At 46.7% G+C, this 13,753-nt stretch overlaps 1 protein-coding gene across 2 annotated transcripts in view; it reads right to left on the minus strand.

Annotated features, from left to right (window-relative positions):
* LOC119979630 (serine/threonine-protein kinase 32C) overlaps window positions 1-13,753 on the minus strand; it is a 428,471-nt gene that overhangs the window by 66,396 nt on the left and 348,322 nt on the right. For both annotated transcript variants that reach the window (XM_038822141.1, XM_038822143.1), the window contains exons 4-6: window positions 5,289-5,462; window positions 3,090-3,127; window positions 2,808-2,897 (exon numbers count right to left, since the gene is read on the minus strand). In XM_038822141.1, the coding sequence (XP_038678069.1) occupies window positions 2,808-2,897; window positions 3,090-3,127; window positions 5,289-5,462 (302 nt within the window). The remainder of the gene's footprint in view (window positions 1-2,807; window positions 2,898-3,089; window positions 3,128-5,288; window positions 5,463-13,753) is intronic.

A 13,753-nucleotide genomic window follows, 5' to 3' on the forward strand; every position in this document is an offset into this window, starting at 1 on the left:
TTCTGGTGAGATAACATGGTGGAAGTAATAGTGTCTGGTGCTTCGATCGTCGGAATGCTCGAGAGATCCTGCAGAGTGCTCATTGATCCGGATCCTGCCTCATCCTTGAGTTTGGCTTTCTTCATGCGCCAGTGAAGAAGTCTTTATCCTGAGGACTGCATTGTATTTTTCCATCTTGGGTTACAGAATCATAGAATCTCTACAGTGCAGAAGGAGGCCATTCAGCCCATCGAGTCTGCACTGACCCTCTGAAAGAGCACTTCACTTAGGCTCAATCTCCCACCCTATCTCCATAGCCTCACCTAACCTTTGGACACTTAGGGGCAATTTAGCATGGCCAATCCACCTAACCTGCACAACTTTGGACTGTGGGAGGAAACTGGAGGAAACCCACGCAAACACGGAAGAAAGTGTAAACTCCACACAGTGACCTGAGATTGAACCCAGGCTGCTGGCACTGTGAGACAGCACTGCTAACCACTGTGTCACCATGCCGTCCGTGGTCTTTGCAATTGCTCGATTACAGGAGCCAGCTCATAATTCATGGTCCTCTGGTTTTATACAAGATGTTTAGGGAGGTGCCCTGATCCTCAGTGGAGGCTGTGTACTTCCCATATTTGGGAATATCAATCCCCCAATCTCATAAGTGTCCCATGACCTGCTTAAGGTTTCATTAGAATTATAGAAAAGTTAGACGACAGAAGCAGGCCATTCAGCCCATCTTGTCTATGGCAGCCGAGGACATCCAGGTGCCCTTTCTATATCACCTTCCTGCAACTGGTCCATATCCCTGTAGCTCAGATCAGTCAAGGTGCAGATCCGGTACCGGGTAGCGTGTGTCCCATGACCTGCTTAACCCAGGTTATGGCATATAGCATCAAATTCTTTGTTTCTTTTTGGGTCCAGACAGACTGCATGTTATCCTGACTACGAATGGCTTATATTTGATTCTTCCTTTAGGTTTCCTTTGGTTGGGATTGGCTTTCCCTCCCCAGGTGCCCACAATGTGGGTTGGTGCAACCTCAGTGGGGTGTAAGGGTTGGGTCTGCGTGGAAGTTCCTGGGGTCAGTTTCTCCGGAGTTTTGTTCTGTAACATTATAGGGCTAGGCCTGCCCTTGGTGCTGGTATCCTCTTGTCCCATAGGAATGGAGTGCTTTCTCTCTCTCTCAGAGAGCCCATAGGGGGAGCCTGGTTTTCCTGGATCTGGAACCCAAGTGAGTAGTGACTTTGGGACGGATTAAGCCTTGTGCCCAAGCATGTCCTTTTTTTTTAAATCCGAGTGATTTAGTTCTGATAGTTCTTGCTCTTTATACTTTTTCTTCCTTCTGAGACCCCGGAGCTGTGTCCCTCACTTTATACTTGGTTTTCTCCCGAGCTACTTGTGATTATGTTAAGATGGCGGGGTCTCAGTGTTATGGTTAATGAGTGGGCCTATTTGCTAAGTTGTCGTATGATAGTCCTAACCCTTTTCTTGAGTGCTGCTGGTTGTCGAGGTGTGTTCCTTGGTGCTGGGGAGAGTTAGGCTGGCCTTCCCTCCTAGGGCGCCCCACCCTTCAGGGGGTGCCCTGACAGCCCCCTCTGTTCTAGGATGGGGTTCCCCATTTCCGGCTGGGATCTGATGATATCCCTCTTGACCTCACGCCTCATGGTTATCCTGGTGACCCCCCTGAGGGATGTGTCCTTGATTGATGGTGCGGTGGTCACTTCCTCCTTTGGATCTGGGCCCCAGTGGATGGGGTTTGGTAGATTGGGTCTTTGTTCCTTACTCTTCCTTCATTTTCTTAAGGGAGACTGAGTTTGAGGTCTGAGTTATCCTTGGACGTATGATACCCGGTCCTGTCCTTGTCGTCTTGTGGTTATGGTGGTTGTCTGCTCTGTCTTGGACCTGGAAGGAAGTTTGATTGCATTGTGAGTAACGGTTTAATTCTCCCTTAGCTCTGGGGTTCTCTGGGCTATTTTTTATTCTTCTGTTAATTTTGAAGCTATGGCTGTGATGTAACTCTGTGCTGTTGACTGTATCCTGCTTTGGTGCAGATGAATTTGTACCAGTGGAGGCAACATGTTGGGGATATTGTCCCCAACTCATCAGTCTTATTTGTTCCCATGTTTGCAATGACTTCTGTAATGTTCCATACCTGTTTTGCATTGATATCTATGGCCTTTTTCTCTTTTGTTTTGATGTGATATTTGTAAAAATGTCTTGAATAAAAATAGGTTAAGAAAAAATGGATATATTTTGATGGAGTCGATGGGAAGAATCAATTTTTGCGTGCAGGAGAGTTGATAACAAGAGGTCACACATTAGCAAAACATACAGGGAAAAACTTAGGATATGTTTTTTTTTCTTAAATTAGTGAGTTATGATCCAGAATGCACTCCCAGAAAGGGCAGCAGAAGCTGATTCAACAGTAACTTTCACAAGAGATTTTGACATATATTTGTGAAGGGAAAACACATTAGAGCTGTAGGGGTGTGAGACTTTATTGGTAGCTCTTTCTGAGAGTTGACACAGGCATGACTGTTCGAATAGGTTCCTTCCATGCTATATTATTCTACGATAAAGATACAGCTTTCCTTACTTGCTACATTGCCAATACCGGTGTGAAATGGAGATCACACTGAAAAGAGCAGCATTAAACTTGGTTACTCTCCTGTTTACCGTCCATTACTAGGATCTGGTCATCTGTTTGCTTTCCCTCCTGGGGAATCATGCACAAGAAGGATCCAGGGGAGAGATTATAATTGGAAAAGGGAAAATAAGCTTAAAAAAAACTCTTTAAGATTTACACCATCCTTACAACTCTTACCCATATATGGCTTTGTTCCAGCTAGAGCCGTTGCTCTTTCTCCATCTTTAATAATCGTTGCTATGTTGAAATCTGTCAGGTGCGCATGTCCTGAAAGAATGGGTGTGTTTAATTAGAAGCATCAGACAACGTAAAGACCAGAAAAAAAATCAATTCTAATACTTTGGTTAATATTCACTGACAGCTGAAAAACATAAGCGATAAATCCATTAAGTATGCCATTAGTAAAGAAACTGCATATGTTGCTGGTTGCAAAATGCAAATTAGCATCTGTTTTCTAACCTTGCTCATCAAGAAGAATGTTGTCAGGCTTGACGTCCCTGGAAAAGAAGTAAAGATAAATCCACAAATGAAGAATATCTTTTCATATGGTCTGCGAGATCTACTTTTCCTTATTATTAATAGTTTTTAGTTCGGTTTGCCCCTTCCTTGTTGCATCCTCAGAAACATAATTGACATCCATTGTCAGATTTATCTATATTCAATTCAAGTATTTCAGCGAATGCATTATCACTAATAAATAGAACATTCTGTTGCAAGCGTAGGCTGCCAGCGTGTCACCCGTCCCAGGTGAGAAAATACAATGGATACAATGGGCGGAATTCTCCCCCCCCCCACGCCGGGTGGGAGAATCGCCGGGGCGCTGCGCGAGTCCCGCCACGCCGCCCTGGCACCCGCACGCGATTATCCCACCCCCCCTCCCCAAACCAGCGCGGCAAGAATCACGGCTGGCCGCTCGGAGAATCACCGCTCACCATTTGCAAAAGGCGAGCGGTGATTCTCCTGCCCGGATGGGTCGAGCGGCCGCCCCAACACAACAGGTTCCTGCCGGCGCCGTCCACACCTGGTCATTGCCGACGGGATCTGCGCGGGAACGCTGGGGGGGGGGTGGGGGGGTGTTCCTGCACCGGGGGGGGGCTCCGATGGGGTCTGGCCCGCGATCGGTAACCACCGATCGGCAGGTCAGCCTCTCTAAGGCAGGACCTCCTTTCCTCCGCTGCCCCGGAAGATCCATCCGCCATCTTCTTGCAGGGCGGACTCGGGGAAGACGGCCAACGCGCAAGCGCCATTTATGTGGTGCCGCTTTTTACGCGCACCATGGCCTAGCGCGCGTAAATGACGCGACATCGCTCCTAGCCCTCCGGGGGCGGGAAAATAGGGGGCTGTGAGCGGGCTCCGACGACGGAGTGAAACACTCTGGTTTTCACTCTGGCGTCAGCACTTAGATTCCCGTTGGGAGAATTGCGCCCAATGTTTTGCTGCCAGTTTTGTCAAACTACAACACTCCCAATGGATGTGTGTATTATTTGCCAGCCCTCCCTTCCGATAAAGAGTCCTACCATAGCGGGGAGTTGGCATGACAGCTCTGTCTTCCTTCTCAGGCTGCCTAGGTTACCTGGATATACCAGAATGTGGAGATGCCAGCATTGGACTGGGGTGAGCACAGTAAGAAGTCTGACAACACCAGGTTAAAGTCCAACAGGTTTGTTTCAAACATTTGCTTTCGGAGCACTGCTCCTTTCTCAGGTGAAGGAAGGTGGAAGGAAGGAGCAGTGCTCCGAAAGCCAGTGTTTGAAACAAACCTGTTGGACTTTAACCTGGTGTTGTAAGACCTCTTACTGTGCTCACCCCAGTCCTGGACAGCTGTAGAAGAAATTCAGCCAATAGTCTTCAGGAGACTGCCAATATTTGATGCATTTTTGTAAACAATTAACTTAAAGAAGAACGTATCTTATAATCGTTTTCTGCTATTGCCAGGCTCAATATCGCAATTGCTATAACAGTGCAAAACCATAATCATCTCTAGATAGTGTGGAGCTCATTCCTTCCATAGACTACTGTCAACACCCGATATTTCAAATTTGTGCTTTTTCCACCAAAGGATTTGAATTGCCCAATAATATAAATTAAACAACTTAAGTTGTCTGTTTACAATTTACCTTGAATGAGCCCTGGCCATTTTGCTTAATTCCTTGAATTTTCCTTGATGTACATTATGAAAATTGCCAAATATCTGTTCTTTCTTATAATCTGCAATATTCAATCCCGGCTATCACAAAGCTTCATTATATTTATTTTATATATTTTCCATAATAAATTATCCCACTGTGCAATGTATATCATTACATGTTTGGTTAATATTTTAAGAAGTGCTGCCTGATTTACAGGAAATTGATTCATTCAAGGTCATAGATGTGTGATTTAAAAAAAACTCTACCACACACAAGCAAATGGGAAGCTATATGCATAAAGATTTATGTTGCTGAGACAGATCTAGGCCAATGCTATGTGCAGAAGCCCTTTGTTAGATATATTCAGCAGAGAAGAAAATGGTAATGATGATAATTACTATTTCACTGTCAATTGTTATTTCAATAACTGAACAGCTGATACTGTGATATTAAAGGGCTTAAGTTTATTTTCGACAGTAAGCAGAATGGGATATAAAACTAAATCAATGGCACTTTTACCAACATTTACCTGTGGATAATATGTTGGCTTTGTAAATAGTCCAAGGCCAAGGCCATCTCACAGATATAAAGTTTCATTGCTTCCTCCGTAAACTGGACATTTTGCTGAAGGTGATAGCGAAGGTCTCCACCTAAAAGAAGGTCAACCACCATGAACATATCTTCTTCATCCTGAAAGGAGTACCTAAAATACAGGGGTCCAAAATAATTATCGGAGTACAATTTTCAACAAGGTTTCTGCAACTCATTTGTTTTGGGCAGGTTTTAAAAATCTTGTTAAAGCAATAATACCCTTCAGCTGAATATTAGTTTCCATGCATTTTGACAACAATTATACATTCCTGATGCATCTCTAAGAAGTAAAATCTTATTTTTACATTGAATAGGGATTTAAGCCTCAACATTGGTATCTACCTGACAATGTTGCTCAAAATTGCTCAGGTATAGTATGGCTACAAATGGCTGGGCAAATCCGATTCGGCCAATTACCGCCCAATCAGTCTACTCTCAATCATCAACACAGTGATGGCAGCTGTTGTCAAGTGCTACAAAGCAGCACTCGCTCAACAATAACCTGCTCATCAGTGCTCAGTTAGAGACCTCCTTACCTTGGTCCAAACATGGCCAAAAGGGCTGAATTCCAGGGGTGAAGGAAAAATAACTGACTGCCCTTGACATCAATTTTGTATCTGACCCGAGTATGGTATCAATGAGGCCTGGCGGAATTGTAGTCAAAGTGAATTAGGGAGAACATTCTCCGCTGGTTGGATTTATGCCTCGCAAAAAGAAAGATGGTTGTAATCGTCGGGGACCAATAATTTCAGCCCCTGGACATTGCCGCAGAGGTTCCTCAGCCATTAGGCCTATCGACCGAACCGTTTTCAGTTGCTTAATCATCAACATTCTGCCCAATGAGATCAGCTGTGGGGAAGTTTGCTGATTGATTTTTTTATTCATCATGCGACCCATGCGACATAGGCTGTGCCAGCATTTATTGCATTCCCTAATTGCCCTTGAGGGGGCAGTTAAGAGCCACACTGCTGTGGGTCTGGAGTCACATGTCGGCCAGACCAGGTAAGGACAGCAGATTTCTTTCCCTAAAGGACATTAGTGAACCAGATGGGTTTTTATGACAATTGCCAATGGTTTCATGGTCATCATTAGACTTTTAATTCCTCGATTTTTATTGAATAGAAATTTCACCATCTGCTGTGGCGGGATTTGAATCTGGGTCCCAGAGCATTACTCTGGGTCTCTGGTTAATTAGACCAATGACAATGACACTGCCTCCCCATTGAAAAAATGAAATGATTATATAGAGTATTCAGCAAAACTCACAATTTCTCAGATGCTAAAGCATGCCTGTATGAAACTAGACAATAGTTCAGACTTGGGTTGATAAGTGACCACACAAGTGGCATGAATAAGAGAGAATTGAACCACCTGTCCTTGATATTTAATGACATTACCATCTTCGAATCCCCCATTACTGACATCCTGTGGAGTTTCCATTGAACAGAAATTGGACTGGACGAGCCATATAAATACTGTGGCTACAAGAGTAGGCCAGTGGCTGGAAATTCTGCAACAGCAACTCATTCTCACATTCCTCAAAGCCTGTCCACCATCAACAAGGCCCAAGTCAGGGGTGTAATGGAATATTCTCCAATTTTCTGGTTGAGTGCAGCTTCACTCAAGAAGCTCAACACCATTCAGGACAAAGCAGCCCGCTTGACCAGCACCCATCCACCACCTTAAACATCCACTTTCTCCACCAGCATTGTACACTGATAGCAATATATAACACCGACAAAGGTGTGCTTAGCAAATTGCCAAGGGTCCTTCGACTGCACCTTCTAAACCCGACACCTATCACCTATAAGGACGAGGGTAGCAAATGAATGTGAAGACCAATTCCTGCATGGTCCCTCCAAGCCACAAACCATATGAGTTGGAACTATAGCACTGTTCCTTAATTATTGCTATGTCAAAATTCTGGAACTCCCTCCCTAACAGCACCATGGACTGCAGGGCTTCAAAAAAGCGACTCACCACCACCTACTGAAGGACAATTAGGTATGGGCAATAAATGAAGCCCCAGAGCCACTACCTGAAGAACGACACCGTGTACATCAAGGTCATCATCGACACCACCGGCATTCCATTGTGAACGTGGCCACTTGTCAGTGACATTCACGACCCACAAATAAATTGAAAGTTATCATCTGAAAACTCTGGAGCCAAATTCTATCTTTTAACAATGAATCATAGAAGCCAAAATTTGTGGGTATTTGTGGGGAAGAAGCATCTTCCATCTGCTCCTTCTGGGGTACGTGTGGGTTTCCACTTCAGGGATGCTAAAAGCAAAAAGATGTAGTGAAGCAAAGGTAATTCTCAGATGAATTGCTTGTCTTCTGACCTTTTTGGCCTATCTCAGGCTTTGAGTATTTTCTCTCAGAGTAACTGCTTGCCACTCTGATTTTTGGTACTTAATCACGATAGGTGTCTTTGTGACAACCACACAGTTATGATCTTCCCCTCTATGGCAATTGGCAATGAAATGTCCTGTGCCATTCTCAGGTGATGTGGATCACAGCAATTTCTTCTCCTTTTGACAATAATTGTTAACTCTCATCTAGTTACTAGTGGTATTCTATCAGTTACACACTGTTTAACTGCAGAACAAACTGGATTCCTAGTTTCAAACTATACACAAAATTGTAAATTCTATTATCCACTTGGATATCTTATTTTCCTGCGATTTACATATTAAAATAGAGTTGTCATCATTAAGAGGGTATTTCATCATCAACACAACTTTTATTCAGTGAGAATGTAATAATTTTTAAAATATTTTAATTCAAAGCTTTTCAATGAAATATAAATATACAAAATGTCAAAAGAATAACCAAAGAGCATTAGAAGAATGTATCAACCCAACAAACAACTCCAACATTCCAGCCCTCCTGACGCCAATCCCATCCACATCCTGCCTTCCCTGTTTCAACCCCCTTACCCCCCCCCCCCCCCCCCCCCTCCTTTGCTGACCCCGCAATTCTCCTTGAAGAAATCAATGAACAGTTTCCACCTCCAGATGAACCTTTCGACCGATCCCCGCAGAGCGAACTTGATCTTCTCCAACGTCAGGAATTCTGTCAAGTCGCTCACCTTCACCCCTGCCTTTGGCGGCTCCGAGTCCTTCCACCATGACAAAATCCGTCTCAAGACTACCAGGGAGACAAAGGCCAATACATTGGTCTCTCCCCTCCCCTCCCCAGGAAGACTCCCGGGTCTTCCAACATTCCAAATATCATCACCTCTGGATTGGGGCCACCCTCACCGCCAGAACCTCAGACATGACATCCGAGAATCCTGCCAGAACCTCCTCAAATCTTGTACACACCCAAAACATGTGGACGCGATTCACGCCCCCACCTCCCCCCCCCCGCCTCCCCATGCACCGCCCACACCTACCTTCCATCCCCTCAAAAAACCTGCTCATCATTCCCATCATCACGTGGACCCTATGCGCCACTTTAAACTGGATGAGGCTTAATCTTGCACACGATGAAGATGCGTTCACCTTCCGCAAGGCCTCCGCCCATGTCAGAATGTAATTATTAATTGGGTAACAAAAATTGCAACACAATCTAATTAATTTATCTATAACATGTAAAGCAAAAAACTTTATAAAATAAAGCCAGCTAATTGTTTCGAACAAAGAAGACAAAATTCTCCTTGAAAAACTACAATGCTTTGACTTCATTTAAGATAAATTCGCTCGTAGCACTTAGGACGATGTAGTTTATTTTAAATTTCAGAAAGCGTTTGACAATGAAAATGACATGAAAAACATAATTGAACATGAGTTCCTCAAGAATCTAAAGAAGTACATGGAACTGCAGAAAAAATGGTTAAAAATAAGAAACAGAGGAATTACAAGAAGTGTGGTCCCAGGCTGGGCGCACTATTGACAGGAATTCCACTTGCATGTGTGTTTGAACCTGTCTCTGGAATGAATCAGCACACAGCCATCAAGCTGGTCAAATTAAATGAAAACAGAAAACTAGAGAGAGCAGAAGGGACAAAAAATGGCAAAAGGATTTATATCATTTCCTCAATGAGGCAGACAAAATGCAAATGAAAGTCAACACTGATAAATGGCATAAATTAGACACAGATGAAAAATGGTGGGGCTGAATCATACAATGCATTAGTATAGGAAAACATAGAAAAGAATCTGGGACTACTGGTAGACAGGTCAATACCAATGTCTAGACACTGCTGTAAATCAATTAAGAAAGCTAATGGATTAATAGGATATATTAGGAGAATAGTACTTTATAAAACAAATATGACTGCCAATTTGGTGTCTTGCTAGATAGAAGCATGGGTTTGAGTCTTGGGGCAATAGTGTTACAGTCCAATCTGCACTGTATTTCAGTGAAGAGGTTCCACATTGGAAGTGCAGCCTTGTTCGATTTATCTTTAAAAACTGTCCCTGCTTCTATTCGCCCTGGCAACGAGCCGTTGGCAATCGCCCTCAGAATGGCAAAAAACTGTAAGAGGAGACAGAGAGCACAGAGTCTCTGTGCGGATGATCTGCTCCTCTACATCTCGGACCCACAAAGTAGCATGGATGGATCATGAAGCTCCAGGGACAGGTACAAACTCAACCTGAGCAAGAGGGAAGTATTTTCTGTGAACCTGAAAGGGGGAGAGGCAGAGCTGGGGGGGCTACCATTCAAGCAAGCTCAAAACAAATTCTGCAATCTGGAGATCCAGATTGCCCACGACCAGACACAGATCCACAATTGAACCTGGCCAGTCTGATGGAGGAAATGGAGGAAGTCAAAAAGGACCTAGAGATGGGACACACTGCCGGGCCGGGATTCTCCCCTACCCGGCGGGACAGAGTGGCGTGAACCACTCCGGCGTCGGGTTCACCCCAAAGGTGCGTAATTCTCCGCACCTTTAGGGGCTAGGCCCGCGCCGGAGTAGCTTGCGCTCCGCCGGCTGGTACGACCGACCTTTGGCGCCACGCCAGCCTAAAGGCCTTCGCCGGCCGGCCGGTGCGTCAACGACTGCTGATGTCATCCGGCGCATGTGCAGGGGAGGGGGTCTCTTCCGCTCCCGCCACGGTGAAGGCCATGGCGGGTCAGAAGAAAAAGAGTGGCCCCACGGCACAGGTCCGCCCGCCGATCGGTGGGCCCTTATCACAGGCCAGGCCACCGTGGGGGCACCCCCCGGGGTCAGATCGCCCCGCATACCCTCCCACGGACTCCGGAGCCCGCCCGCGCCGCCAATCTCGCCTGCACCAGAGGTGGTTTAAACTAGGTCGGCGAGAAAGGCCTGTCAGCGGCGGGTCTTCGGCCCATCGCGGGCCGGAGAATCGCAGCAGGGGGCCCGCCAACCAGCGCGGCGTAATTCCCGCCCCCGCCAATTCCCGGGTGGCAGAGAATTCGGGCCACGGCGGGATTGACGCCGCCCCCGGGCGATTCTCCGACCCCCCGGGTGATCAGAGAATTCCGCCCACGGTCTCCTGAGCAGGGAGGGTGCAGACGATCAAGATAAACGTCCTGCCCAGGTTCCTCTCCCTGTTCAGATCCATACCGATCTACATCCCCAAGGCCTTCTTCAACTCGATCATTAAAATGATTATGGCGTTAGTGGGTGTGGGTCGGGTGGGGGAGGGGGGAAAGACACCCGGCCTGCCAAAAACTGCCCCCCTGTAACCAGCCTCGCTACCCTGGACCATCCTCCACCAGTTCCCCCCCAGCCCCTGACAAATGGCTCCCCCCTCGACTGTGGCGACGCCGGACTCAGTCCACGCGAGATCCCCGAACGGTGTGATCACAGTTGACCCATGCCATCGGGGACTCTGCCCATAAGGGGCGGAGCATCGAGGAGGGCCTCGGGTGACGGCCTGAGGCCGTCCTTACGGCGTGCGGCGTACTTGGGACTTTGAGGGGATGGTGCACTGCAAAAATGGTGCCGCCAATGATTCTGGCATAAACGGAGATTCTCCGGCCAATCATCAAACGCGATTTTGGCGATCGGAGAATCCCACCCGGGGTGTCTGGCCCTCCCAAACCTGCAATACTACTACTGGCCAGCCACAGCAGAAAGAATGTGGAGATGGGTGAAAGAACCGGAAATGGAATGGGTGAGGAAGGAGGAGAGCTCTTGCACAGGAATGACCCTCCAAGCCCTCGCCACGCCAGCACTCCCATCCCAACAAGTCCAAAGTCCATAGATCATAGAATTTGCAGTGCAGAAGGAGGCTATTCGGCCCATTAAGTCTGCACCGTCTCTTGGAAAGGGCACCCTACTTAAGCCCACACCTCCACCCAATACCCTTAACCCAGCAACCCCATCTAACCTAAGGGCAATTTAGCATGGCCAATCCACCTAACCTGCACATCTTTGGACTGTGGGAGGAAACCGGAGTACCGCATGCACACACGGGGAGAACGTGCAGACTCTGCACGGACAGTGACCCAAGCGGGAATTGAACCTGGGACCCTGGCCCTGTGGAGCCATAGTGCTAACCACTATGCTACCCTGCTGCCCTAACCTGGAATCAAATGAGACAGCACTTTGACCTGTCCGAAATGTACACTATGGCCCCATCTCATGAAACCACAGGTTTCATGTCCAGCCATGTTGGATGCCACCTTTAAGAGGTGGAGACAGGAACGGGGGCGCTGACTGTTAGAGACTTCTATTTGGGGGCAGGCTAGCATCTTTAGGGGGACTGGCAGAAAAATTGCAACTACCCAACGGGAATGAACTGCGACACCTGCAGGTAAAGAACGTCCTCTGTGAGGAGATTACATCACACCCACGGACCCCGCGACACACAATGTTAGAGTAACTACTGGACGAGGGCAATCTGGGGGGTGGGTGGACTGCAGGGACCTGCAAGGACAACTATTAGAAAGGACATGCTTCCCACTGGACGAGACATGGGAAAAATGGGAGGAAGAACTATGGATGGAAAATGGTGGGGACTCTGGAGGGAAGCACTGAACTGGGCCAACTCCACCTCCACTTGTGCAAGGCTCATGCAATTCAAAGTGGTGCACAGAAATGAAAATGAAAATCGCTTTATTGTCACGAGTGGGCTTCAATGAAGTTACTGTGAAAAGCCCCTAGTCACCACGTTCCGGCGCCTGTCCGGGGAGGCTGGTACGGGAATCGAACCGTGCTGCTGGCCTGCTTGGTCTGCTTTAAAAGCCAGCGATTTAGCTGAGTGAGCTAAACCAGCCCCTAGAGCGCACTTAACAAGAACCCAAATAAGCAGGTTCTTCTTGGAGGTGGAGGACGAATGTGAACAGTGCCAGGGAGGCCCAACCAACCACACCCACATGTTCTGGGCATGCCCCAGACTTGCTAGGTTCTGGACAACCTTCTTTGAAGCAATGTCCAAGGTTACGGGGGTGAGGGTGGAGCCAAGCCTGAAAGTGGCAGTCTTCGGGATATCAGACCAGCCAGAACTATTTATGGGGAAGGGGGCTGAAGCACTTGCCTTTGCTTCCCTAATCGCCCGCCAAAGAATCCTGTTCAGCTGGCGATCAGCAGCAGCACCCAAAGCTGCAGACTGGCTGGCCGACCTTTCGGAATTTCTCCACCTGGAGAAATTCACATTCACCATCCGAGGGTCAGAAGGGGACTTCTGCAAAACGTGGAAGTCCCTCACCAACTTGTTCCAGAACCTGTTTGAAGCCAACAGCCAATAGAGTGACAGGAAGGGGAAGTTGGCACATGGGCCAACAAGAGTAACAGAACCAGTTACGGGCCCTGTTGGAGCCGGCACAAGCAAATAAGACAAAATAGACCAAGTTGCCAAGGGAACACCTAAAACAAGGCGCGGGGGGGGGGGGGGGGGGGGGGGGGGGGGGGGAGGAGAGAGAGAGAGAGATAGAGAGAGAGAGAGAGAGAGAGAGGAGAGAGAGAGAGAGGAGGGAGAAGGAAGGACTATAACGTATGTAAATGCACAATAACCACCTTTTATAAACAATATACAAAACTGCATAATTTCCAATAAAACCATGGCAAAAGATATTTAAAAAGGGATAAGGGGGTCAGGGAGGGTATAGGGGTTGGGGTTTGGGGGGTTATTTCTAACGTCTTGCTGTTGCAAATTGTATTTGGTTTTGCACAGATTTGTTTATTTTTATATCGTATAAAATGAAAAACTTCAATAAAAACATTTTAAAAATCAATACCAGAAGACATACAATGAATGAATGAATTTGTAACAGGTATGGGAAAAATCATCCTTGCTCAGAGTGATGACTGAACAACAAGGTCATACAGAAGAAAACCGTGTTAATCAAAATACAATTGAATATGATATAATTAGAAAGTTAGTGATCTGCAAGTATATGTTTTCGTGAATTAAATTTTACTGTGTAATGTCAAATGTCGTTTTCAAAGTGGAAAAATAATTCTGGCTTTTGACATGTCAGC

This window comes from Scyliorhinus canicula, chromosome 16, assembly GCF_902713615.1.
Source record: "Scyliorhinus canicula chromosome 16, sScyCan1.1, whole genome shotgun sequence".
In the NCBI taxonomy this organism is placed as follows: Eukaryota; Metazoa; Chordata; class Chondrichthyes; order Carcharhiniformes; family Scyliorhinidae; genus Scyliorhinus; species Scyliorhinus canicula.